This window comes from Zophobas morio, unplaced genomic scaffold (assembly GCF_036711695.1).
Source record: "Zophobas morio isolate AGI-343-1 ecotype UQ-CSIRO unplaced genomic scaffold, CSIRO_AGI_Zmor_V1 ptg000011l, whole genome shotgun sequence".
NCBI classification, from domain to species: Eukaryota; Metazoa; Arthropoda; class Insecta; order Coleoptera; family Tenebrionidae; genus Zophobas; species Zophobas morio.
In genome coordinates, this window is record NW_026972116.1 from 7,355,753 (window position 1) to 7,383,161 (window position 27,409).

General features: G+C 32.3%; 1 protein-coding gene across 2 annotated transcripts; it reads left to right on the plus strand.

Moving 5' to 3' along the window:
- The first annotated feature begins 7,467 nt into the window (after positions 1-7,467).
- LOC135126760 (organic cation transporter protein) lies at positions 7,468-27,375 on the plus strand. 2 transcript variants are annotated; one of them, XM_064052888.1, is made up of 5 exons: positions 7,468-7,782; positions 8,241-8,534; positions 21,671-21,782; positions 21,835-22,280; positions 25,766-27,375. In XM_064052888.1, the coding sequence occupies exons 2-5, from the start codon at positions 8,492-8,494 to the stop codon at positions 26,824-26,826; spliced, it is 1,662 nt and encodes a 553-aa protein (XP_063908958.1). In that variant the 5' UTR covers positions 7,468-7,782; positions 8,241-8,491; the 3' UTR covers positions 26,827-27,375. The 2 variants fall into 2 exon arrangements, with proteins under 2 accessions (XP_063908958.1, XP_063908959.1); XM_064052889.1 differs by lacking the exon at positions 7,468-7,782 and adding an exon at positions 8,166-8,184.
- The last annotated feature ends 34 nt before the right edge of the window (positions 27,376-27,409 follow it).

The following is a 27,409-nucleotide window of genomic DNA, read 5'->3' on the forward strand; positions in this document are numbered from 1 at the left end:
GGTAAAACTCTAACCAAACTTTGTCTCATCATCCCCATAATGTCTTTACGTCCCCTCAAAATATTTCGTAGTAAATACTATTATTTATTTAAAATAACTCCTCTACTTGTGGTTTATCAATCCGCCTTGATTTTTATTACAATTACTTTTCAAAAATTTATGTGTAATATTACCTGCGAGTGTCTCGTAACCGATATCTGGCTCTACTTACTGAGTTCGTATTCTTTACACGTAGAATTTTTTTATAACATATTTCATTTGTTTGAATGTTCACGTGTGAGAGACGTCTTGTCTAAATGATTCTAGACTATTTTTATTATAATTGTGTCAAAAACAAATATCCATTTGCCAAAAAAATTTCGAGCTCTATTTGTCAATTTTATTCTTGACAATCCCTGCGTGATCACACCTATCTTGACTGACAAATTTTCTTGCTCTAAAAACTACGACAAACTTAATTTTGACACATATTTAAATTTCCGGTTTTGCTCCAGCTTGCCACAGTTCAGCAAAAGCGTGCTCAAGTTGGCACTTAATAAACTGATCGAAATAAGTTAAGGATATTAAAAAGTCAACTAATCCAAAAAAAAATCTGGCGATTTTATAACATAAATTAATGAAGAGCAGTATGTTGAGTATGTTTATAAGGTTTTATTCGAAAAATATATCTGCAACACCACAAGAATTAAAAAGAAAGCAAAATCCTAACACCACCGGGCAAACAGGTAGGCGTAAAATAGCCTTAATCAGGGCCTTAATAATGTGTTACACCACCGCGATTTTGGGCACACTCCTGTACACGTCTGGGCATACTGAGTATCAAGCGATCCAACATCTCTTGATCTAAATTGTCCCATAATATGGGAAGAAGAGGACGCATATCTCTTAAGTGACCAGGAGGTGGTTGGTGCTCAATGAATGCTCGGCCAAGCATATCCCAAGCATGTTCGATAGGGTTAAGATCTGGTGAACGTGCTGGAAGCGGTAAACGTTCAATACCGAGAGTCTGCAGGCGCTGCGTCACACGGCGGGCTCGATGTGGAGTTGCGTTATCATCCAGAAATCGAAAATGGGGCTCCAAATTATAGCGATAATTGTCAACAATATCGTCTATAATGTCAGCCTCATAAATTTGGGACGTCATATTGCGTTCGCAAACGTACAGCTCCGTACGACCTCCAAGAAAAATGCCTCCCCATACCATAATTGTTCCCGCTTTAAAGGTATGTACTTCTTGGACATACCGGTCATCAACTCGTCTGCCTGGGGCTCTCCATACTCGAACAGTACGTCGGTCGCTATAAAGACCAATTCTGCTCTCATCTGTAAACATTACAGTTGACCATTCATTTTGCCAATTTAGCCTTTCTTCACACCATGCCAATCTGGCACGTTTATGTTCATGAGTTAAATGAACCGTTCTTAAAGGTCTCCTACATCGTAACTCTGTCTCTTTGATTCGATTCAGAACAGTTCTTGGCGTTACAGAAGTACCAGTGGCGTGTAAAAGCTCCTGCCTGAGTAAAGTACAGTGAGATCTGGGATTTCTCCGGGCTTCTCGAATCAATAAACGATCTTCACGTATTGTTGTAGCCCTGGGTCTACCTTGCCTTTGTCGTTCAATTACAGATCCAGTTTCTTGGTACCGATTACTTAATCGTGAGACCACACTTTGACTCACATTTAACATTTGGGCCACATCTACCTGGCGGGCACCAGCTTCTAACATTCCTATGGCTCTATTGGCAGCATCTGGTGATAAATGTCTTCTTTGCATTTTAGAAAGCTTAATTTTGACAATTACTCGCTATACTGTCACCAAAATGCAAGGAAATAAACATTTGAATGTACTGCCTCTTGTGATAATTTTGTAATTTCTTCGATAACTTTTTACGCATTTGTCCAAAAACTTTATTACTCACGGAGGTGTTACACAAAGCCATAAGACACATATCCACGCCACCTTTGATACTTTTTCGCCAGTGGAAAAAAAAATAAAATAATATCCTTAACTTATTTCGACCAGTTTATCTCCTTATTTTGTGTAGTATACAACAACAAAAAGAGATTGCTTTTCTAAAGCTAACTTGCGGGTGTTTTTTCATTAATAGAACCGTACTACTGGAATGAAGCTTCAAATTGCTATAGCATAATCCAAAAAATTTAAGTCTTACCAGTTTATTATTGGTTTATAATTATTAAAATATAAAATAATACCCTAGGGCATTTAGAATAGTTTCCGTGCCAACGACCATGCCAACGTCAACAAAAAGTGCAATAGGTTAGAAACCAATTATCACTTAGTATATTGCTGGTTGCATAAATACGGCGACAACGCTAATTTACATTATTGAAAACACAGTCTTTCATAACAGGCAAAATTCAACCTGCTTATAAAAATCATTCGCTAGCAACAAGTAACAAAACTGGTAAAAGATATTTTTACGGCTAATTCGCTGTTTAAATCCAAGGAAATAAATTAGTTTTTCTGGAGTAAAGCCAACCAATGAAAAAATGTGCAAAGACGACTTTTTTAGTAAATATCAAAAACTACACGGTACGACAAAGATACTATTAAAGCCTCCATAGGATTATTATCATAAACATCCTAACTTCTGTCAAACGATGTTTACCCGCCTATTTCCAAATAAATATCTGCACAGGAGCAAGCGAGTCCAACGAAACGGCTTTCAAAGTAAAACCAAGTATGAAGATCAACCCAATTTTTTGGAAAAATTGTTTTATCAACGTTTTGTGTACAAATGACAATTTAAACTAGTTGTGTCGTATAGAAACAATGAACTGTATACAATATTTGAATTTTGGATTTTTTGTGGACAAAAAAATTCATTAATGTCCTCTGTTCTTTCATTAACATTAGTGTGGTTCGCCCCATGTTTAAAATATAAATAAAAGTATAACGAAAATAGAAGCAAGACCAGAACAAACTGACTAGTTCAGGCGTTATTTGTACGAAAATACATAATAAAATAATACTTCGAAAACGCGTCTGTATTTTCTCTCTGACGCTGCTTTCAATCTCACTTCCTTTGTAGATTATATTATAGATGTAGACATTACTTGACATTTTTGGTAATAATCCTGTGGAAGCTTTAAAAATTAGAACGACCACTTCAAATTTCCCCGACTATATATTTAGGCAAATTTATTGTCCACGTATTAGCTCTCCATTCGCAACAGAATAAAAAAGAATCATTTCAGAAAACACTAAAATTCTCTGCAATTCTGCGTGTTTTTTTTTTTTTTTTGTTTTTTATTCAACAAACTGTCTTATCAGCAGTCCAGAAAAAGCACACGAGGTTACTGGCAGTATTTATCATGGTTAACTATGAAACCGCTCGAATTGATCCAATTTTCCACTACTGTTCAGTGGGTAAACGGTACTCGTCAGTTTTACTTCTGTTAAGAAATTTATAAATAAAATAATGGCTACATTACAATGAAATCGATATTTTTGAGTTACGCCCAATTAGTTTGAAAATGACCCTAGGAATACAGATTTCCAATCGTTGATGTTCTGGCTTATTTAATTGTTTTCAATCAATATTTGTGTAAAATGTAAAGTAACGTTTGTTCCAAACTAAGAATTGCATATTATGGTATTTACATTTATCTTTTGTAGCGTGCATAAATCATTTTACGGATATCTAATCAAGTTGTTTTTTGACATTTACTATAATGGTCATATGCACAGCAGTATTTTTCGCAGTGAACTAAGTGTTTGTTACGTGTTAAAAACTCTTTCTAATGGAACATCGAGGTTGAATATAACTCGCTTCTAGCAGATACCAAATTTCCAAAAATAGACCGCATTTTAAGAAGTAGATATCACTCTCTTCACTCTGTCTAAACACATTTCATGATCAATTTTATTGACGTTTCTGACTCTATAATTTAGTTAAAAATAGTGCAGTTTCGTTCCATGTTTGTGACTGGGACGTGAGATGTAGTGAAATATTTCAAAAGAAGTTATTTATACCTGCTTATTGTGTACGGATGTGAAAGTAGTATTTATTTTAACTATACAGTGCATTGAAAATGTATATTATTTTTCAAAATTTAAGCAAATTTCAAGGTCGACAACTTACCAGTGTAGTTAGCGGAGATCACAACCCTCGCAAAACTGTAGGGTCGCGGACGTTACAGTAAATAACACGTTTTGTTGTGCATCTGTGTTGTACTCGTCTATAATATTGTAAACAAAAGAAAATGTAACTAAATAGTATGTTATATAACAGAAAACACAGAATTTACATTGTTTTCACTCTCATGTTTCAACACAGCTGCTGTACATAGCAAGGCCTTTAGAGCCGTTTGCATTGAGGGCTTAATGCTGATTGTTGTTGACATTAAATGCCAAATGAAAAAGTGACAAGCTGACAAGTTATTAGAAAAACATTCTGATTCAGTATCAGAATCGAGAGAAATTGTGATTGGGGGTATGTCTTCATATGGTGCATTACCCATTAAACGCTTCCAATCATCCCTCATCAGCCGTTCACAATGTCTAATAAAATTTTGCCATTTGTCTGCACCTACTGTAGCAAGAGCCTCCCGCCATAAGGACTGTACAACACCAATAGCACCAATTGTAATATAGTTTACACTGTCCCCACGCCAGTTCAATTGGATTATACTGACAGTGGTAGGAATATTGAAAAATAGGTGGATAATTCCTCTTGCTCTCGTCACTGCCATACCATTTATCCTGGGCATATTTATAAATCTGTTCCTTTAGGATCTCTGCTGGGTGCTTTTAAGTTGTAGTTCTAACTTCCCCACTCCGTAAGAACATAATCTATCATAAATATTGCGATAGAACGCGCTCATAGAAACGATTCAAAATTAATGCGGTTCTTGACGTTTAAAGTGACAGATCAGTCACTATTGCATTGTCGATAAAGTAAAATAAGGAGGTGTAAAAAAATACTAAACTACACAGTTAAGAGTAAATTTTTGGGTTTTGCGTGTCCTTGACCTTCGCGCCCATTTTGAAAAATAATATATATTCATTTTAATTGTTTATGGTGAGCAATGTAATGAACGACTTAAACAACCTGTTGATATAAAAGTGAACGTAAGGACGCTATATTAATAAACCCGCAGCAGAAAGAAAATATTTACTGGAATATCAAATGGAATAATACAATAAGATATAGAGGAGGTGGGGTAAAGCGAGACAGGAGCACAAACTGGAATACTCCATAAAAATTTAAACAGTTATTATTTAGTCTACTTTGTGATTGTATACGGGAAGTTCGTGAACCGTTTTCTTTTGCGCGACGTTTCATTAAGGCCAGTCCCCACGTTTTCTCAGCGGAATTTTCGCTCTATTTTCAAAATGTAATATCTCCGTTATTAACAGATCTATAGTTTTCAAATTTTAAATATATGTTGTCCATAACTTTCTTTATATAACGCAAGGGCAATTTTGTTAAAAACAGCTTGTGATCATATTATTTTTTTAATTTTAGTGAAATTTTTGCATAACGTATTTTTAAAAATCAATATCTCAATTATTAAATAAAATTTCAGAACACGGTTTTCAACACTGTTTTCAGCTTACAAAACTCCAGAAATCATACGAGACATATCGTCGATTTTATTTTTTAGAAACGATACACAGTTAAAAAAAGCGTATATCATGGAAGTTGCTAACTTTTATTTTTACTATATCTCAGTCCCAACAAATAAAGTCAAAAATCGACCTCGTAGAATTTCTCAAGTTTTGCAAGCTGAAAACAATGGTGACAACCCCGTTCCAAAATTTCCATAAATAACTGAAATATTGATTTTTAAAAATACGTTATGCAAAAATTTCACTAAAATTAAAAAAATAATATGATCACAAGCTGTTTTTAACAAAATTGCCCTTGCGTTATATAAAGAAAGTTATGGACAACATATATTTAAAATTTGAAAACTATAGATCTGTTAATAACGGAGATATTACATTTTGAAAATAGAGCGAAAATTCCGCTGAGAAAACGTGGGGACTGGCCTTAATGATTATATGTATGTACATGGTGGATTTATTGAGATTTTTGTATAATTTTTAGAATCATCATAACTTCAAAGTGCATTTTTCAGTACAAAAAAAAAAAAAAATAAATAACGAGACCGTAGCAACTACAAGTGCTTCATATAAAAATATAATTTCTCAAAAATAGGTTAACTTAAATAAAAAATATCACATGTTAAAAGAATGTAACTATTATTTTTTGATTAAATCATTTTGTACCACTTCACAAATTAAATAACACTTATGTATATATGTTTTTGCCCTGTCGCTAATTGCAATTACTAGTACCAATCTGAAACTAGGTCATTTATGTAACATTGTACCTTTCAGATATTTGACTTTGCCCCACATTCCTCTAACTTTGAAGGTAATATACGTCAGTTTACTTACCATTCGGTTATTTCAAAATTTTATAATCATCATGTAGTTTTTACTGGTTGTTGTTGAAGCGTAAAATTTCGCTACATCTTAAAGAAACCACTTAAAATTTATTTATTATAACTATTTAAATCTTTAATTAAAATATTTGCAACTGGTAGGTATGTGTCACATCCACAACAAGATAAAAATAATACACAGCAATGATTAAATCCACAAAGATCAAACACGTCAACTCAGATTTTCGGGTTTTGGTACCATTATCAGAGAAGTTTTTTATGAAGATATTTAAATGATTAACAGTACTGAAAGCTCTGCGGCTTAGAAACTTATATCCATGCAGATTAAATTGCAAATGTTTGTCGAATTTATATGATAAAAACATATCGACATGTTTCATCGTTGGAACTGTTCGAAAAGCTATTTTTATGCATTTCGCCTGGTTAAACTGAACGCTTTTTTATTCTAATTCTTTTTTGAGGTATAACTTTCTTTAAAAATAAATAAGCATTAAATTACTCTGCTTACTTTCACTTATTTAGAAATAAAGAAATAAAGCGTCCACTCTTAGTAACAGCAACTTACCTAAGTGAGCAGGTATAACATTCATTATGATCTTTTTATCTACTTGTTTACAAAGTCTAGGCCACAGTTCAATTATAATAATAAAATCACTTATGCAAATGTTGAAGTCGTCATTATCTACTTAGTTACTTGAACGTTTAAAAAACAAGTTATTGATGCCATAAATGTTATTTTCACAGTAAAAAATAAAACACTTATCTAGTATCACAAGTTCATCAGTTGTAAGTTTTAAGTTAATCTTTGTCCTGAATTCACTAATCAAAAAATCATGTGAATAAAACCCCACAAGTACAAACTCCTAAAAATAGCTATACCAGATAAAAACTATTTGCAGAAACGCCAAGATATTGATCTTCAATATCAGATAATTTAATTCTAAATTTTCATTTTACCAAGGACACGCTGGAACAATCGTGTTTACGTAAGTCGCATGAACGCGTGGCAGTCTCATTTTACCAATAAAATAGTTACTTCCACGCGATATTTGCCAAACACTTATCAATAACGTTAACCTGCAGATAGTGATGAGTTAGTCGATTGTGGCAGTTTCGAAACAAATTTTTTCGTTTAATTAGCGCCAAAATTCCATCCGCTGTAAACATCAAAAAAGAGAACGCTAAATTGGACGAGCTCTTATTAGCAGTACACTTTTCGATAATGAATCACTGATTATACAATTCTGGCAACATCGGTAAATGGAAAATTACTATAAATCACTGAAGGAAAAATGCAACAGGAAATCCACATTTTCTCTCATTTTTAACGAGTTCCCGTAGGTACGTGCAGAAAAATTGTTTGCCTATATGATACCTGCTTATTTAATGTTATATTAACGCTGTGTAGTATTTGCTTAAGCCAGGTGGAATATTTTTATAAGAAAATAATAAAATGACCATGCTTGTTGTTAAATGTCTTTGACAGAGTCACGTGGACACACAGTGCCTTCAGTGAAACGTATTTTATTCTATTTACTTAACACTCTCCTAGCAATTATCACCTAAAAATAATTGTGAAATTTTTAATACACCAAGGAATTATTTAAAGTTCAGATAACTGCAAAATGTAGGTAATTAACATAGAAAATCTAATTTTATCAATTAGCACACGCTTCTTGTGTCTGCTACGACCCCGTCAGAAGGAACAAAATTCCATAATTTTTCAATACATCTGATAAGCAGGTTTAAAATAGACACGGCAATGATTTCACGATAACTTTTTTCTAATCTCTTGGCAGATAACGAGACTTGGGGACAACTTTGGGCCTGAAGCATTTTTAGAAAACCACGTGCTTTTGATTTTACACGTGACAAACCAATCAGTTTTCCAACCACATTTGGTGTTATCTTGTCGGAGGAGCGCAGTCGCTTGGAACACATGAAATGTAAAAGAGTAAAAGTTGAGTGGTGCGTGGAGACTGTGTAGGGAAACTTATTGTTGTTGTTGTTCTTTGTTTTGAAGAAGTGGTAAAGACTGTAACCCGCCAAGATGGATGGGGCTTACGATTTAGATACCATGATGGGATATCTTGGTAAGTGATTAATTATAAATCGCTAATACCAATCAGTCAAAGTACGCCAAATACGTACGTACTGTAAACTGAAAAGGATTAGCTAATTATAGAACGGATTAGTGTGTCTTATAAGATTTATTTTCACCCAGATTTTGTTGTGCGATCGAGTCTGAACAATTGGTAACTGTAAAAGTACTTCCTTGTCCGTTTTCAAAAATGAAGCAAAAATATTGCATTTATTTGAGCGTTATCTAAATCGCGGTAAAGAAAAAGTACCATGTTACAGTTACCTTAAGGTCAGTGACACAATTTTACTTGCAGAGAGCAATAGTCGATGCAATTTGATGTCTGCACACGAGCCGAGATGATATAATTTTCCTAATTTTACAACAGTTTTAAATTTAGAATTAATCACCTGTTACAGTTTATAATAAAACCCAATAAAAGTAAGATAAATAAATAGATCGGATGCTTTGTTCCCTTTTTTAATCAATTTGATTTTTGAGTTTACACAGTTTATAGTCTATTACAAAATTTTATGGAGTGATATATTAGGGTTATAAATTTCGGATCTATGTTGAACAAATATACACACTATTGCAATTTTTTAACCCCTATTTCAGCAATAATTTTTCTGCGTAACCTATATCGCTGAAATAGTAAATAAGAATATTTTTTGTCAGTAGTACTCACTTGTACTTATTCGAAGTACTATACTGGTAAAAACAATGGTCTCATTTTTCTCGCTTGACTTACTGACATTATTACTTACTGGCATTGTTTTTCCTCCATGAGCTGAAACACTTCTGCTGTTGATTTGTCCTCAATTATTTCAATGTTATGCAACAAAATCAAAATTAAATGTTTATTCACTTCAGCGGCCTATTGGCTAATTAGGTCTTAAAATAGATCAGCGTACTACTATTAGCAAACACCTTGTGATTTATTATTTTAATAGTGGCGTCAACTTGTAGATTAGAAAATTATGGTTTATTAGCATGAAAGCACACTTTCGAAAATAAGTAGTTTATTAATAATTTCGCACATACGTATTACGTATAATTACTACAAATGCGTTCGAGTAAAGTAGGATTAAAGTGAAGATTACGCATATAAAAATTAAAACCGTAACACCATAAATACGAGATAAAATTATTAACATAATGTGAACGACCTCCAATTCGCGATAGTCTCGCGGATAGCAATACGTATTACTTAAAATAAAATCGTTAATTTCATTTTACTTTAAACTGTTTACATGAATTTACAAAATCTTATTTTTGGAATGGAGAAATATATAGCGAAATAAAACGAGATAAACGAAGCGAACTTATTTAGGTGCGTGGTCTTTTGAAGAAACAAAGAAATTATATTTGTTACCAAAAAAGTAGGTATTCTTAAAGGGTTATTTAGGTCACAACAGTAGCAAAATTTTCATTACGAGAGTTCGAGGAACGTTGAAATTCCAAGTAACTATTAATACTTCGTTATGAACTGTGGAGAAAATCATTGCAGGACAAAATTAATTTAACTTAACTATTATTGGTTTCATATCATAGTATTCGTGTTAGGTTTTCTTTGTTTTTCATTAATTTCTTATTTAAGTCGTAGAAGTAAATTTTGCAAAGGGTTTTATTCGCCATTGTATGTTTTATTACGCCAGTTAATTTCGTATTGTAATAACAAATGGGGTGTGAAATATTTTTTGTCGTTATTTCAATCAACGGGCAAAAATTTAGGATTCTATTTTAACCTAACATAAAGCTTTGGTTAATGTCCGCTGTTTACTAGATTAGACATATAAATCACATTACATTATCTTTGCTTATATAGGTCTTTAATTCCGAAGTACCACCATAAATGTTAAATGAAAAACCTTCATAATCGCAACACGATGTCAGTATATTTGACCCGAGAGACAAAACGGGTCATTTCCTGCATTTATAATAATAACTCAAAGTAGAATTCACAGTAATATAATAACCTTGATTTTTTGATTTCTTGTCAAAAATACGAACAAGCCTATTGTGAGTTTAGAACTTAAAATAAAGTTTCGAAATATTTTTCAAGTTTTTACTTTCAGCATTGTTTAAATAAATGCTAGATAAATATAATTTTAATATTTTGTTGCAATCTTAAATTAACGTCGACAGAAATTTCTATCTGAAGTATGGAAGAAACACATATTTCGTATTAAGATAATAAATAAGTGTGATTAAAAAATCAAACGAGTTAATGCACTATAGGTGCTTAAGATCAAAATCTGCTCTAATTCCTCGCTTATTGAGATTTATATCCGTGTTAAAGATCCATGCCAGATTATTTTATAAGTTTTAATCTCCATGAGAACATATTTTTCAGAGTCTCTAAATTGTTAAATAACGTTTTTGAAAAATATCTATAATTATCAAGTATCAGATAGTGATGTGAAAACATCCGCCAAATCGATTTTCCTTATCTCTGCTTTTTATCGCATTTTAGTAAGCATCGGTACACTATTTCGCGCTTTCATTACAAGTACTCGCTTGATTTTTGGGGCAACTCGTTTTAAACAAGTTAAAATGAAAATTGCTTCCGCACTAAAATTTAACACAATAATTTTGAATGCTGTAAAAGTGCAGGAAATGCTATTCTGCTAATTAAAACTGTAGCGTTGTAGTAATTAACTTCTAATTTTAGATCTATCGATAGGTGTGACAACAGTTTCTGTAACGTAACAAACTCATGTTATTTTATTCTCCTTCCCTAGATGCGTCAAAATGAGATATCGAATGTTTAAACCATCTCAAGATACACGTAATACAAAAATTATTAAATAATTTCTTGTGTGTTAGTACATCAATAATAGCGAAATCACTTCCTCAGAAATGACTCACTTAATATTAAAAATAGGAATTATTTTATAGAATAATAAATGTGTAAAAGTTTTACGAAGTTCAGTCATGCAAACGGGCAGATGTGGAACATAATGTAAACTGTTTTAATGTAAACAAAACATTTTACAACAAACCCAAAATACCCCAGCATCTTGTCTTTCCGGTTTGTACCAGAAGTAAAAAGTGATGACGCGGTGTTTTTCAAACTGTGGTAGTCTGAGGATTTTTGGGGTTACAAGTATAATGTGATAATTAAAAAAATTGGTCTAAAGAGTTTAGACAGTACTTCCCTCGCTGTCGGAAACTTGACGACTGCATACCTATTGTGTTTTTTTTCTCATTACATTTTTGTAGTGGGAATTTAAAAAAAATTGCGATGACGTCATTAACATTTTTGCAAGGACACGTATATCAGTTGGGATAGATGTAATGTAATACTAAGAATAAAATTATTATATTCTCAAATTTTCGGGAAAATGAATTGGCTCGTTTTGAATATTGATTTGTAATAATCAATAAAATAACGAAACAATTTACTCACGTATACGTATCAGAGGCAACTGAAAATCGTGTATGTATAAACATTCTTAATTTAAGATGACAGGCGTAACAGTATACGTGAGAGTCAAACAGAGAAACTGTAAACAAAACGACCATAGGTTTTATTGCTTCGACTTCCGCTTATTATATAAAACATTGGGTTTTATTTTAATTCTTGACGGTGAAATTCACAATGGGTTGATTATAAACATGTCTATTTCACATTCGCGGAACCAAGTGAGCGCATAAAACAAATGCAGGTCTGTAATGTTAAAGTCGATGTAAATAAGCGTGCTACCCTTATGTTTCAACCGAGTTTTTCCTTTAACAAATTTTGTGTCTACCAAATTGGGTTGGTTGGGGTGTAATACTAATAATAAGTGTTGCCTTTAATTTAATCAATAAAATAAATTGACTTCATTAATTTTTTTGAACCACCTCTTAAGAAAATCTAAAACATATGAATGGAATGATAAATCCCAAGTACAAACTCATCATATTTTTTGCATTTTAGATAGGATTTATTCAGCAAAATTTAAGGGTGACGTCATCAATTTTTTTAGGAGGGATGAACAAATACATTTTGAACAAAAGTTTACCATGCTTATAATAACTTTAAAATATTCCCAAGATTTCAAAGCATTCGGTTTTCTAATTCCTGATTAAATCGATAAAATAAATTCACGCCTTCATTAATTTTTTTGAGTCACCCTGCATATGCAAATCCAAAAATATGATTGGAATGATAAATCACAAGTACAGACTCATCATATTTTGTACATTTTAGATACGATTTATTCGGCAAACTTTTGAGCTGACGTCATCAGTTTTTTGTAGAAGATAACCAAATATATTTTGACTAAAAATTTATTATGCTCTTTATAACCTTAAAACATCTGCAAGATTTCAAAGCATTCGGTTTTGTAGTTCCTGATTAAATCAATAAAATAAATTTACGCATTCATTAATTTTTTTGAGTCACCCTGTATATGCAAATCGAAAAAATTTGAATGGAATGATAAATCACAAGAAGAGACTCACCATATTTTGTACATTTTAGATAGGATTTTTTCAGCAAAGTTTTGTGGTGACATCATAAATTTTTTAGAGGGGACGACCAAATACGTTTTGATCAAAAATTTACCATGCTTATGATAATTTTAAAATATCTTCAAGATTTCGAAGCATTCGGTTTTGTAGTTCCTGAGTAAATCAGTAAAATAAATTTACGCCTTCATTTATTTTCTTGAATCACCCTGTATATGCAAATCCAAAAAATATGAATGGAGTGATAGATCACAAGTACAGATTGATCATATTTTGTACATTTTAGATATGATTTATTCGGCAAATTTTCGAGCTGACGTCATCAAGTTTTTGGAGGGGATAAGCAAATATATTTTGACTAAACATTTATTATGCTCTTTATAACCTTAAAACATCTGCAAGATGTCAGAGCATTCCGTTTTGTAGTTCCTGATTAAATCAATAAAATATATTTACGCATTCATTAATTTTTTTGAGTCACTCTGTATATGCAAATCCAAAAAATATGAATGGAGTGATAAATGACAAGTACATGCTCATCATATTTTGTACATTTTAGATATAATTTATTCGGCAAACTTTCGAGCTGACGTCATCAAGTTTTTGGAGGGGATAAGCAAATATATTTTGACTAAACATTTATTATGCTCTTTATGACCTTAAAACATCTGCAAGATTTCAGAGCATTCGGTTTTGTAGTTCCTGATTAAATCAATAAAATATATTTACGCATTCATTAATTTTTTTGAGTCACCCTGTATATGCAAATCCAAAAAATATGAATGGAGTGATAGATCACAAGTACAGACTCATCATATTTTGTACATTTTTGATATGATTTATTCCACAAACTTTTGAGCTGACGTCATCAAGTTTTTGGAGGGGATAAGCAAATATTTTTTGACTAAAGATTTATGATGCTCTTTATAGCCTTAAAACATCTGCAACATTTCAAAGCATTCTGGTTAGCAGATTAAAAATTAAATTTCAAAATGTTGTTTTATAATTTTGATTTTTTTTCCAAAAATCTGGACGTTTCGGGTGAAAAGTCGATTCAGAGTTGTAAACTACATGTGTAGGACTATGTTATTTTATACAATTGAAAACCCATTTAGTATGTACAATTTTGAAGTGACGTCATCGCATTAGTGGTGGGGATGATTAGACAAATTTTGGTTAGCGTTTTACCATCTACATGATATTCTTAATATAAGTACAAAATTTCACAACAATCGGTCGAGTACTTTCGGAGATTATCTGTCTAATAAAAATCCGGGACAACAGACGGACAGACGGACGGACAGACGGACGGACAGACAGACGGAATTGGGAGACCTATTTCTTCGTCTTCTAGGGGTCATGAAAGATCGAGAAAACGTAAAAGTAGAGAGGCGGCCGACGGACTCGATTACAATACTTCCTTTGCTTACGCTCGGGAAGTAAAAAGACTAACCTACAATGGAACGGATCTCAACAAAACAACAACCTTAAATTGCTTGAAAATGGTTTATTATGATTTAAGGACCTACAGAGAAAGGGTGGATAAAATTACTAATGTTTGCGAATAGAAAAGTTTGAGAAGCTTTTCGATGGAATAGTGGAAACACTGTATACTGCTGCATTTGTATTTTTTATATTTTAAAATGCCATTTTTAATTAAGAACGAACAATAAGATTTTCAGATAACGTCATCAAATTTTTGATTAAGATGAACAGACAACTTGTGGTTAGCATTTTAGCATCTACCCAGTACCGCCCAGGAGTTCACAACAATAGAAATATCTCAAATCTAACGCTAAAAGCGAAACCTGATACATACATTACAAATGTTTCACTTAAAAGTATGTATGGAAAATGTTACGTTTATAAAATAAAAATTGTTATCACAAATACCTAATCCATACTATCTTTTAAAAAAATTTGGATGAAACTTTTTTATCATATAAACTAATTTCTCTAAGGACTCAAATTATTATTTATTTTTATACCTGCTTAATCACTATAGCTTTTGCACATAAATAGAAAAAATTATAGGTCTTTAATTCGGTATTTTTAAAATTATAGGTAGTCCACAAATTTAAGTAGTTCTAAAAAAAGATTTTACCTGCTACAAAATAATGGCACTTAGAAATTTTGTCATATTATGTGCAATATTGTGCAGTAGTAAAAATCGCAAACACGGATCTTATTCAAAACACACATATTTTTTAAATTCCTTTCACAGTCTTCATAACGAAATGTTATTATGTAATACAACTTCTACTCTCGTAAAATACAAAAGAAAAGAACTGTGCATGCAACCGTGTCAGTTACGTATTTCCGCCGGAAATTTCACATAATATTCATAAAGAAAAAAAATAATCTAAAGTTTACATTTTAATCAGAAATTGAGAACATTTTTATGCAAAAAATTCACATCTGCTATATTTTAGATGTATAAATCGATTAAAATCAAACTCGATGCATATAATTTATTCTCTATTTATAATCTGACGTAACTGTTATTTCCGGTTTCACAAAACAAATACGCAAGACTATCATCATTATTACATAAATTTCGTGTTGGTGTCTGAGTTCGTGATCATATTTTGTTCTTGTCTTTTTGCAAGTTTTTTTTTTACAATTTAATGTTAACATACTAAAATCTACTATGGGATAAAAAAATATCTGTGAAATTATTTACACATACCTTCTCTTGTCTCTCAGGCAAAACAAACACTATCAGAACATACGCTTCAAAGCATTTATTTATTCACTGAAATCAGGATAAAATTTTTGATAGAGATAAATGTATGTATATTCTATATACAGGGTGTCTCAGAAATAAGTACATTAATTTTAACCAGTAACAGAACTCGTGAAACGGAACAACTTTTTTATCTAGCATTTTTTCGAAAACTCAAGTCGAATTTCGAATTTTCCCACCCATATATTCACGAGCCGTCTATGTTCACCTTAAATAATAACTTAAATAATAGCAACACTACAACAATGAAGAAGGTACCGTAGCAACCGTTTTGACACTGACAATTATTTTTATGTCAATGTTATTAAACGTTGTCTCTCTAAAATTTGTTTGGCACAGATTTCTAATTTATAGACGAAATGTGTTGAAATGGCTTTGTTTTCAAATATGGAATGCACCGATATCGTTTTAACGTATGGTGAAGCTCGGAGAAACGGCACTCGCCCCCAACGAATTTTTTCAGAAAACCTCCCAAATCGTCGTCTGCCAAATGTGCGCAGTTTTAAGAACGTTGCAGCATTTTCGAGACTACGGATCTTTTAAACCTGGATCTCAGGATCGGGGTAAGTTACGTTGTAATAGACTTGCTAATATTGAAGAGGCTGTTTTGAAGAGTGGTGAAGTTCGACCGGGCACTAGCACGTATCACTGTCTAGTGTGATGTATCGGAAAGTAGTATTTGGAGGATACTCAGGGAACAAATGTACCCCTTTCAGGACCGGAAAGTTCAGTTATTGAAACAACAGACTTACCACGTAGGCAAAACTTTTGTGAGTGGGTTAATAGAAAAATAAACGAACAAGCAAATTTTGTATCTCTTATACCATCAACTGATGAGGTCGGTTACACGAGGGAAGGTGTTCAACATCCACATTTGGGCCGATGAAATTCCGTACGCCATTAGGGAGCAGGATTTTCAATTTCTCTCTAAATGTTTGTCACATTGACAAGATTAGGAAAATACGTATCCTAGTAACTGTTTTTGACCATAAATTATTAATTATAATAATTATTAGTGTCCATGGGTGACTGAGGATCCATGGGCGGGTAACCTTAATTGGGGTATAACTTTAACAATTTTTAACTTGATAATTAAAAAGTTCTTGACAAAACTCTACTAAAAAAAGTTGTTGAGTTCAATGAGCTCTATAACTGATTAAAATTAATGTACTTATTTCTGAGACACCCTGTATATTGTATGTTGTATCATCTCTAAGTCAATGTTCTTATCTGACCAAAAGTTTGAAGAAGTGTGTTATTTCCGATATTTGGTCAAATTTAATGGTCAAATTTTTTTCAGGAACATTTTTTGTTTATTTATTCATTAATTTATTTTAAAAGCATTTCTTCGTTCCTTCCAAAATGTTAATAATGTCATTCCTACAAACTATTATTTTCGTAACATGCTCTTATTTTTTAGACATAATTGCACAGAATGTCTCAAAAAATGTACAGATCTATTTATTTTATGCAGCTTCTTAGAAGCACCTCATATAACTTCCTTGAAATTCCGAACACATCTTTCCTTCAGAAAGTAATATGACATCACAACGAAAGAATTCATAAAGTGTCATAAAGCAGCTTGTTTAATTTTTAATTATCACGTTTTAATTTAAAGTGACATAACTGCTTAGTAATACGACTCACGTTAGTATATAGACCGAATTCCAAAAAAATTTTAAGAACGATTTTTAAATAATCTATATCAATAAATTCATTTTCTCGAGACTTTATTTACTACTTTTTGAGACGACTTTATTCATTTTCTAAAAGATCTGAATCAACGAATGTTAGTTAAAATTTTATGATTTCTACATCAGAGTGAAAATTTCGAAAAGCTCATTCGGTTATTTCTGTCCAAGTTTAATTTTTTTAAGATAATCCTTATAAAGTGGGTTATTGAATTGCATCTTAAAGACCTTGAAAATATATGTATTCGAATTAATCAATTACCAAACGTAAAACAAAAAGCGATAAGCCTGATATGTGTAACACCAGATGTACTTGACTCTTCCCACTCACATAGAGTGGCTATACACACATAGGTCGCTTAGTAACTAAATTGTCACTGTACTTTGTTATATGATAAGTAGCAATCTTATTTTAATTTTTTAAAACTAACACACGAAACGTAATAAATATGTAACGAATAGATTTATTAGCTAAAGATATTAAATACAATGGTGCAGAAGCTGCTTGGGTGTTACATATTTACGACATTAGCATGTTTCATTACCTGTAATTCAACGGTCCACACATATCTTTATTTCAGCTTATAGAGGTTGTCATAAAAAGTAAATAATATTCGCATTTTTTTCGAAGAAGCTGTATTTGTTCGAATGTACTTCAGGGGCGAGAGAAGTTCTGTCTAAAGAACTTTGGACTATTTTCTTAGTTACTCATAACCTTGCTCGAAATTTAATTTGACAAGTTTGAATTTTGACGCGCATGGTTTAATCAACGGAATAAAAAATATTGCCGGAGCCTACTCTAAGCTGAAAACTTTTTAACCACCATTTGACGAATGCTAGTTTTATATTATATTGTAATGTACTGAGTGTACAAAAATGTAATACTTTAATTCAAAAGCTTGATGAAGATAATATTTTTATCAATAAGTTGTGTGGTACAAAAACAAGGGAAGCTGAAGCTGAAGCAAGGGACGAAAATACCTGCCGTCAAGAAATGTATTATATTATTTTTCGATCATGCAATGAAATTCGCCGTTTACGGTATGTACTGAACATGTACCTTCTATTTCTGATCTTCAGTTTTCACTTAAGACTTAATAGTAAAATAAAAAATAATAATAGTACACAAAATCAATGTCAATTCATAAACCATAAGATACAAGAGTTTGCTATTTTATAAAATACTAACTTTTCGCCCGCGGCTTCCCTCGCGTAGACGATTCGTTGTGTTGAAGAGTATTATTACCAAGCTTCAAGTAAAATATGTATTGAAGGGCATTAATACAGAGTTTTCTGTGAAAATCTACATACAAGTATTTTTCCTGAAATTTTGTCACCACCTTTCATCTTCTTATGGGTGAAATCTCAAAAAAATCTAAAATACATGTTTCATTATTTGTGTTGAAGAGTATTAGGTAATACCAAGTTCCACGTACAAATTTAGAGTGGAAATATTTTTTCCATACAAACTTCGCCACCACTTTTCACCCCCTTAGGGGTTGAATCTCCGAAAATGCTTTAATACGTGTTTCATTATTTGTATAAAGAGCATTAATACCAACTTTCACGTGAAAATTTAAATTTACAGTAGAAATATTGGTCCGATACAAATTTTACCACCCCTTTTCACCCTCTTAGGGGATGAATTTGGAGAAATCCCTTCTTAAACGATGCCTCCACTATAAAATGAACATTCTCTCCAAATTTCAAATTTCTACATACAATCAGCGGTTTGGGCTGTGTGTTGATTGGTCGGTCGGGACATTAACTTTTATATATAGAAAAATTGATCTAAAGGATTTAGACAGTACTTCCCTCGCTTTCAGAACCGTATCTTTATGTCTGTCATAGATTCTTCTCATTAGAGTTCTGTGATGGGATATTTCAATAAATCTTTCACACTGGAAGTCACGGCTCGTTCGTACTTTGATTAATAATAACTTGACTGATTCATTAATTTTTTTGAGTCACCCTGTATAAGCAGATCTAAAAAATATGAATGCGATGATAAATTACAAGTATAGTCTGATCTAATCAATAAAATAAATCGATTCAATCATAATTTTTTTTAGACACCCCGTATAAGCAAATCCAAACAATTTTAATGTAGTGTAATCACAAGTATTGTCTCCTCATACTTTGCACATTTAAGATAGGATATATTCAGCGAAATTTTGAGGTGACGTCATACATTTTTTAGGGAACATGAACAAATACATTTTGACTAACCATTTACCATGCGCCTGATAACTTTAAAATATTTCCAAGATTTGAAAGCATTCGGTTCTGTAGTACTTGATTAAATCAATAAAATAAGTTCCCGCATTCATTATTTTTTTTTAGTCACCCTGTATATGCGAATCCAAAAAATTTGAATGGAATGATAAATCACAAGTATTGTTTCATCATATTTTGTGCATTTTAGACAGGATTTATTCAGCAAAATTTTGGGGCGACGTCATAATTTTTTTTAGCGGGGATGAGCAAATACATTTTGATCAAAAATTTACCATACTTATGATAACTTTAAAACATCTTCAAGATTTCAAAGCAATCGGTTTTGTAGTTCCTGATTAAATCAATAAAATAAATTTACGCAATCATTAATTTTTTTGGGTCATTCTGTATATGCAGATCCAAAAAATATGAATGGAATGATAAATTACAAGTACAGACTCATCATATTTTCTACATTTTAGATAGGATTTATTCGGCAAACTTTTGAGTTGACGTCATTAATTTTTTGGAGGGGATAAGCAAATATATTTTGACTAAAAATTTATTATGCACTTTATAACCTTAAAATATCTGCAAGATTTCAAAGCATTTGGTTTAGCAGATTCAAAATTAAATTGGAAAATGTTGTTTTATAATTTTGATTTTTTTTCCAAAACTGCATGCCTAGGACTATGTTCTTTTATACAATGTAAAACCCATTTGCTACGTACAATTTTGACGTGACGTCATCGCATCAGTGGTGAGGATGATTAGATAAATTTTGGTTAGTGTTTTACCATCTACATGATATTCCTAATATAAATACAAAATTTCACAACAATCGGTCCAGTACTTTCGGAGATTTTCTGTCTAATAAAAATCCAGGACGGCAGACAAACGGACAGACAGACGAAAACGGGAGAGCTAATTCTTCGTCTTCTAGGGATCATGAAAGATCGAGAAAATGTAAAAGTAGAGAGTCGGCCGACGGACTCGATTACAATACTTCCTTTGCTTACGCTCGGGAAGTAAAAATAGCAATTATTATGGAAACTTTTGAGGTGAGGTCATCAAATTGTTGGTAAGGATGATCAAACAAATTTTATCTACACAGTATTCCAAGCATACATATAAAATTTCACAAGAGGCAGTCCAATAATTTCGGGGACGACAGACAGATGAAAATGGGATACCTAATTTTCATACTCTAGAGCTCTTGAAAACATGAACGTAGCCATTCGACGAATTACAATACTTACAATACTTCCTTAGCATACGCTTAGGGAGTAACGAGTAACGTTTGTTTCCGATCAAAAGTAGCGATTAATACTACTGATATGAAACTTCAGTAGCTGTATTAGACAGACTTGTTTTCTTCTTAATTTCTACTTCCCGAGCGTAAGTTAAGAAAGTATTGCATTCGAGTCCATTGGGCGATTATTGCTTTCATATTTTCTTGATGGGTCCCTAGAGTACGAAAAAATGGGCCTCCTGTTTCCGTCTGTCTGTCTGTCTGTCCGCAGTCTGTATCCATTTTTGTTAGACAGAATATCTCCGAAAGTACCGGACCGCTTGTTGTCAAATTTTGTATACCTACGTATTAATAACTAACTAAACTTTGTCCAATCATCCCCACCAATAATGTGATGACGTTACCTCAAAGTTGTACATAGTAAATGGGTTTTAAATTATATAAAATAACATAATGTAGTTTTATTTGATCTTTTTTAAATGGCAAAAAACATTGTAATACATTTTGGAAAATGTGAAATTTATTTGTTCTATGAAATGTTGTCTCTATTTATCATTAGTTGTTTACCACTTGTGCATTGATAGTAAAATTAAATAAAAGTAAAAATAATTGTATAAAATATTTAACTGAAATAATTAAAAAAATATTTATATTTTTCCAAATTGTATTGATGCCGAAACCTGTTAATAATTTACTAGAATTTCTCATACATTTCCTTAAAAAAATACGCAATATAAAATTGTATAAACGTAGTTTTCTTTAAACTGTTTTTTTTTTTGTTTCAGGTGATTTCGGCAGATATCAGATGTGGCAATTCACTCTCCACATCCTCTCTGCTGTAACTGCTGGCCTTCACATGTTGTCTTTGGTAACCGTGGCCGCTATACCTGAACACAGGTCTGCAACAACCCTTTCAACATACCTCACTTCTCACTTTTTATCTTAACAGATGCGAGATTCCCGACGTAGATGTGAACCACACAATGACACAATTAAACGACACAGAACTGGCATTATACATCCCTACGTCTCCTATGGGGGGTTTCGATAGTTGCAGCCTCCTGAACATCACGACCAACGATTCTTACAAGTGTGATATATGGGTGTACGACGACACCTACTACAAGACTTCAAGAGCAATCGAATGGAGCTTTGTCTGTGATAACCGCTGGATGGGCGCTGTCGCTCAGTCGATCTATATGTTTGGGGTATTCACCGGGGCTGTCACTCTTGGCAATATGGCGGACAAATTTGGACGAAAACCCATATTCGTCTGGTCGGCTGTGTTGCAGTTAGTTATTGGTGTTGCGGTGGCCTTCACACCGGATTATTATTCATTTTTGGCTCTACGATATTTATACGGGATTTTTGGATCTGCGGGCAGCTATATAACAGGTAAAGTTGGAATGATAATTAAATTAATAGAATTAACTGAGATAAACTAAATGACCAGAAAATGGTAGCCATAGAATCAGTTTTAGCGATAAGGAAACAAAACATGTGATCATTTGCTCCACTGATGTATTTTAAAACATTCTTTAAGTTTCTATTGGTGCAATTAAAAACCAGTAATTATGTAGATTTGTTGTTGTTACAAGCAACAAATGGTTTGACTGAAACTTACCAGAATATTTGAAAAATAATGATAAATATTTTTATTTTAATAACACAAACTGAAAAATAAAACCTCTTGTAAATACTCGTAGGTGTAGAAACTGGAAACTATTCATTCCAAAAATTGACAACGTCGTCCCAAAGTTTTGTCAAGTCAGTAATTTTGCTTGAAACTTATAGCTAGGATTTGTTTTCTTCTAGTTTAAAAATTTACTAATCTCTTTATGGGATAAAAGAGATAAAACATGCAGGACGAAATTTCGCAATTTATCATAGAACCTACATTAGAACTATAACTTCTTTGAACTTTTGATAAGATACCAACATTGATCTATTTATTACTGAATATCGATTCAATTTTGTTTATTCATCCTGTCCAACTCAAAAAAAAAAAATTTAACTGATTCAGCAAAAAAAGTCCTCAAAACGGAATATTGTTTGTGCCGTGGTAAAATATCGGATTTTTTGTTTTTTTTTTTTTTCGTTATGTCGTAGTGTTTGTCATCGTGTTCGAGACAGTTGTCAATTCGATGTCAAACTCACAGCTTTCAAAATTCATTTCGAAATAAACATACGGAAAAAAACAAAATCTAGTAACACAACACTCTTGGCCAGGTTTTTATTTAGACCCCCGTCATTTGTGTTATTTGTTTCTGCAGGTGTCTCGAAAAGGTTAATTAATATGAAGGCAATTTATTTTATTGATTAAATTAAATTAAATAACAAACATCAACAACATTTTATTGATTTATACGTTTCAAAGGATGCGCGATCTGGTTTGTATTTTGGTAATATAATTTTAATGTATTTATTAGCTTACAGGAAATGTATGTTATTTGAATTAGTTTGTATTTTAAATTTTCTTAGAAACGATCCATCCATCTATCAATTTTCGCAAGTTTTTTTTAAGACAGTGACGTTACATGTTACTCTCTACATATCAAAATTAATGTATTTATACCCACCGAAAATTTTATGACGCTACCTCGACAGAATTTTTGAATATAACTTTGCCGAAAAATGCACCATTGGAAAGGATATTTCTTATATTCCAGTAATTGTTTTTAATCCCTTATACGCATGTTAAAAAAATTGGTCGAAGGTTATTTCGACACAACTTCACTCGCTCCTGAAGTACAATAAAACATCCACCATTTTCGAAAAATTACAAAATTTGATTTTGCGAATTTTATTTTTTTCCTTTACAAAATTTTGTGGTGACGTCATCAACATTTTTAAAAAGACACGTATATCTATCAATCTGGTTAGGTGTAGTGTAGTACTAACGACGATAACAGTATTGTATTCCCAAATTTTCGGAAAAATGAAGTTAGCCGTTCCTAATTAAATCAATAAAATAAGTGTACTCATTTACTAATTTTTTGAGTCACTCTGCATAAGCAATTCTAAAAAATATTAATATAGACTCATTGTATTTTGAACATTTTCGATAGGATTTCCTATATACAATATATACAATGAGTATATTAATCAAAATTCAAAATTTTTTGGAGGGGCTAAACATATATTATGATTGCAAATTTATTATGCTTACGATAACTTTAAAATGTCTGCAAGATTTCAAAGCATTCGGTTTTGCAGTTTTGATTTCATTAATAAAATAAATTGACTCATTCGTTAATTTTTTTAATCATCCTATATAAGAAATTCTAAAAAAAATATCAATGGAATGATAAAAAAACAAGTATAGACGAATCATATTTTGCACATTTTAAATAGGGTTTATTTGGTAAAATTTTAGATGACTTCTTCAGTTTTTAGGAGAATCGTAATTGTAAAATGTTTTTATACAATTTTTTTTTTACAAATATCTAGGGCAAAAACTGAAGAAGCATTCATAAACTACAAGTGGAGATGTATGTTATTTTATAAAATTTAAATAAAATTATGTATCTATTGTAAAAGTTTGAAATGACGTCATACCATCGTTGGTGGAAATAATCAAACAAATTTTGGTTAGCATTTTACCATCTACACGATATTCCTAATATACGTCTAAATTTGAGAATAATCGATCTGGTACTTTCGATATTTTTGGGATCATGAAACGTCGAGAAAACATAAAAGTAGAGAGTCACTAATGGACTCGTTTACCATGCTTTCTTAGCTTACGTTCGGGAAGTAAAAATTGGTCAAAAGTTACGTAGACAGAATTTCCCTCGCACCTAAAGCACAATAAAACAAGATCCGTTTCTTACCTAATTCATAAATTCATTTTTTAGTTTGATATATACTTATATTTTAATAATAACATATACAACATATTAAAATAAAAAACGCGGGTAGATTAATAAACCATACAGGGACACATAATATTTTACACATCTCAAATAGTTGCTACTTACCTCTCTTACTCATTAAAACTGTAGTTAGGATGAATAGACAAATTTTGGTTGGTGATTTGCCAGACTGATGATAACCTCAACACATATCGTAAATTTTAGATTAACTGGTGTAGTAATTTCTAAAATAAATTATGATATGAAAACCTTAAATATTTGCAAGACTGCATTTTCTCCGATGAATTTTCAAATTTTCTTGTACAATTTTGATTCTGTTTCCAAAAATTGAGTTCTCTATTACAGAAAATAAAAATTAATAAACCACAAGTTGCTGTAGAAGCATGGTATTTTATAAAATTTAAATAGAATTTACCTAACAAAATTTAGAGATGACATCATCAAAATGCTGGTAGGGGTAAACATAAATTTTGGTTAGCATTTAACCATCTACACGATAGTGTTAAATTACACCAAAATTACCACGATAATCAGCTAAGTAGTTTTGGAAGTTACGTGTTTAATAAAATGACCACAAACTAGAAACGGAATACGTATTGACATTTTCATATTATGTACCTAAGGAGTAAAACATGTAGAAAACATGAAGTTAGTAATCATTTTCTCAGGAATGATCTAAAAATTTTACCAAATTCCACAAAGACTATAACGTTAACATAAATAAAACGTTTTTCATCTGAGTCTGAGTTAGTTCTATGTGACTATATTTATTTAACAATTATTATTTGCATTTGTAAAAAATAGATATCCTGTCTGATGCTAGAAAACCAATGTCGGCAATACAATACTGATTTGATTACTATCTTCAAAAATGCGCCAATTCTGGAGACCCTAAAACTTTTTTAGGACCACCTCTAACGTATGCCGTCTGATGTTACAGCGTTTTCTAACATTAAACAGTTCTTTCAGTTCCGCATTCCTTGTTTTATGATGAATTCTTTACAGGTTTTGTCCTCACAATGGAACTGGTTGGTCCAAGCAAACGTTCAATGTGCGGTGTGGCCTTTCAAGCAGCCTTTGCCTGCGGAATAATGTTGGTGGCAGGTTGGGGAGCCCTCATTAAAGATCGCCAACTCCTACAAATCATCTACGGTCTTCATAGTGCAGTGCTAATTGGCCACTTCTGGCTAATGGATGAGTCACCGCGATGGCTTTGGGCCAACGGTCGGGCGCGCGAAGCCGTAGAAATAGTTAAAAAAGCGTTAAAAATGAATCGAAGTCCTATAAGTCTCGAAACAGCCGAATTCGTTTCAAAAGGTACTGCTGAGAGCAGAACCAAGACTGAAGACTCTGCTGGAGTACTAGATTTGTTCAAAACACCAAATTTACGAATCAAAACTCTTAATGTGTGCTTGAACTGGTTTGCTAATTCTCTTGTGTATTACGGGTTATCACTAAACACAGGACAGCTAAGTGGTGATCCCTATCTTATTCTCTTCGTCATGGGTTTGGTTGAACTGCCTAGTTATGTTCTCACTGTGTATTTAATGGACAGAATGGGCAGACGATCTTTAACTGCTCTTAACATGATCTTAGGTGGCATTTGCTGCATTACTGCGGCCAACCTTGTTATGGGAAGCACCGAATCCACAGCTTTTGTCGTTGTGGGTAAATTCCTCATCGCTAGTTCTTTTGCAATCATTTATAACTACTCCGCTGAACTTTTCCCTACAGTTGTCAGGAATTCGGCTCTGGGAATAGGGGCCATGTGTGCGAGAACTTCAGGCGCTTTAACGCCTCTTATTACTCTTCTTGATTCTTTCGATCCCAAGCTGCCTTCTATAATATTCGCTGTCATAGCTCTTATCTCCGGTTTTCTAACCCTATTCCTTCCAGAAACTTTGAATAAACCCATGCCTCAAACTATACAAGATGGCGAAGAGTTTGGGAAGGGCGACACATTTTTCACTTCTTGGCGTAAAAAGAAGACACCTGATGTGGAAGAACCAGTCACCGCCAAATCCCCAACTTCTGAACAAATGCAACCACTTGGAGTAACTAGGTGAATTGCACACCGTAAAGTTCAACTTAGAAAGACATAAAACAACGTAATTGTTTTCTACTTTTTTTAGTATTTATTTACAACTTAATTTCTGCACCAAAGTAATTCATTTCAATCTCTGGACCCTTTGTAGTGATTTAAATTTTTCATGGTACAAATAGGCTTTATTAAAGTATGCCAAGCTGCATCGGTTTCTTGTAAGAATTAGAACAATTTGTAACAAAAATTTACTAAATCTGTATTTTTAAAATGTTTCCTTCAGTTCGCCAATGTCTTCCGCAATTGATATTAATTAGTGTTATTATAGGAAATACAATTTTTGAACTGTTGTTATTGTCGACTGCTGGCTTCGTACGAAGTGGGCAAACGATAAAAATGATCTCATACATTTCTGTTATTTTATTGTTAATCACCGCCACCGCTTTGCACAAGTTATGATTTAAGGAACATAGTCAATAATAATGAATGTTTATTGTGCAGAACTTAAGTTGTGGTTTTACTACTTGTGCATAACATATTTATTGATAAAATAAATATTTCTACAGGCGCTAAACCGGGACTGATTTTTATTACCCAATAAAACGAGA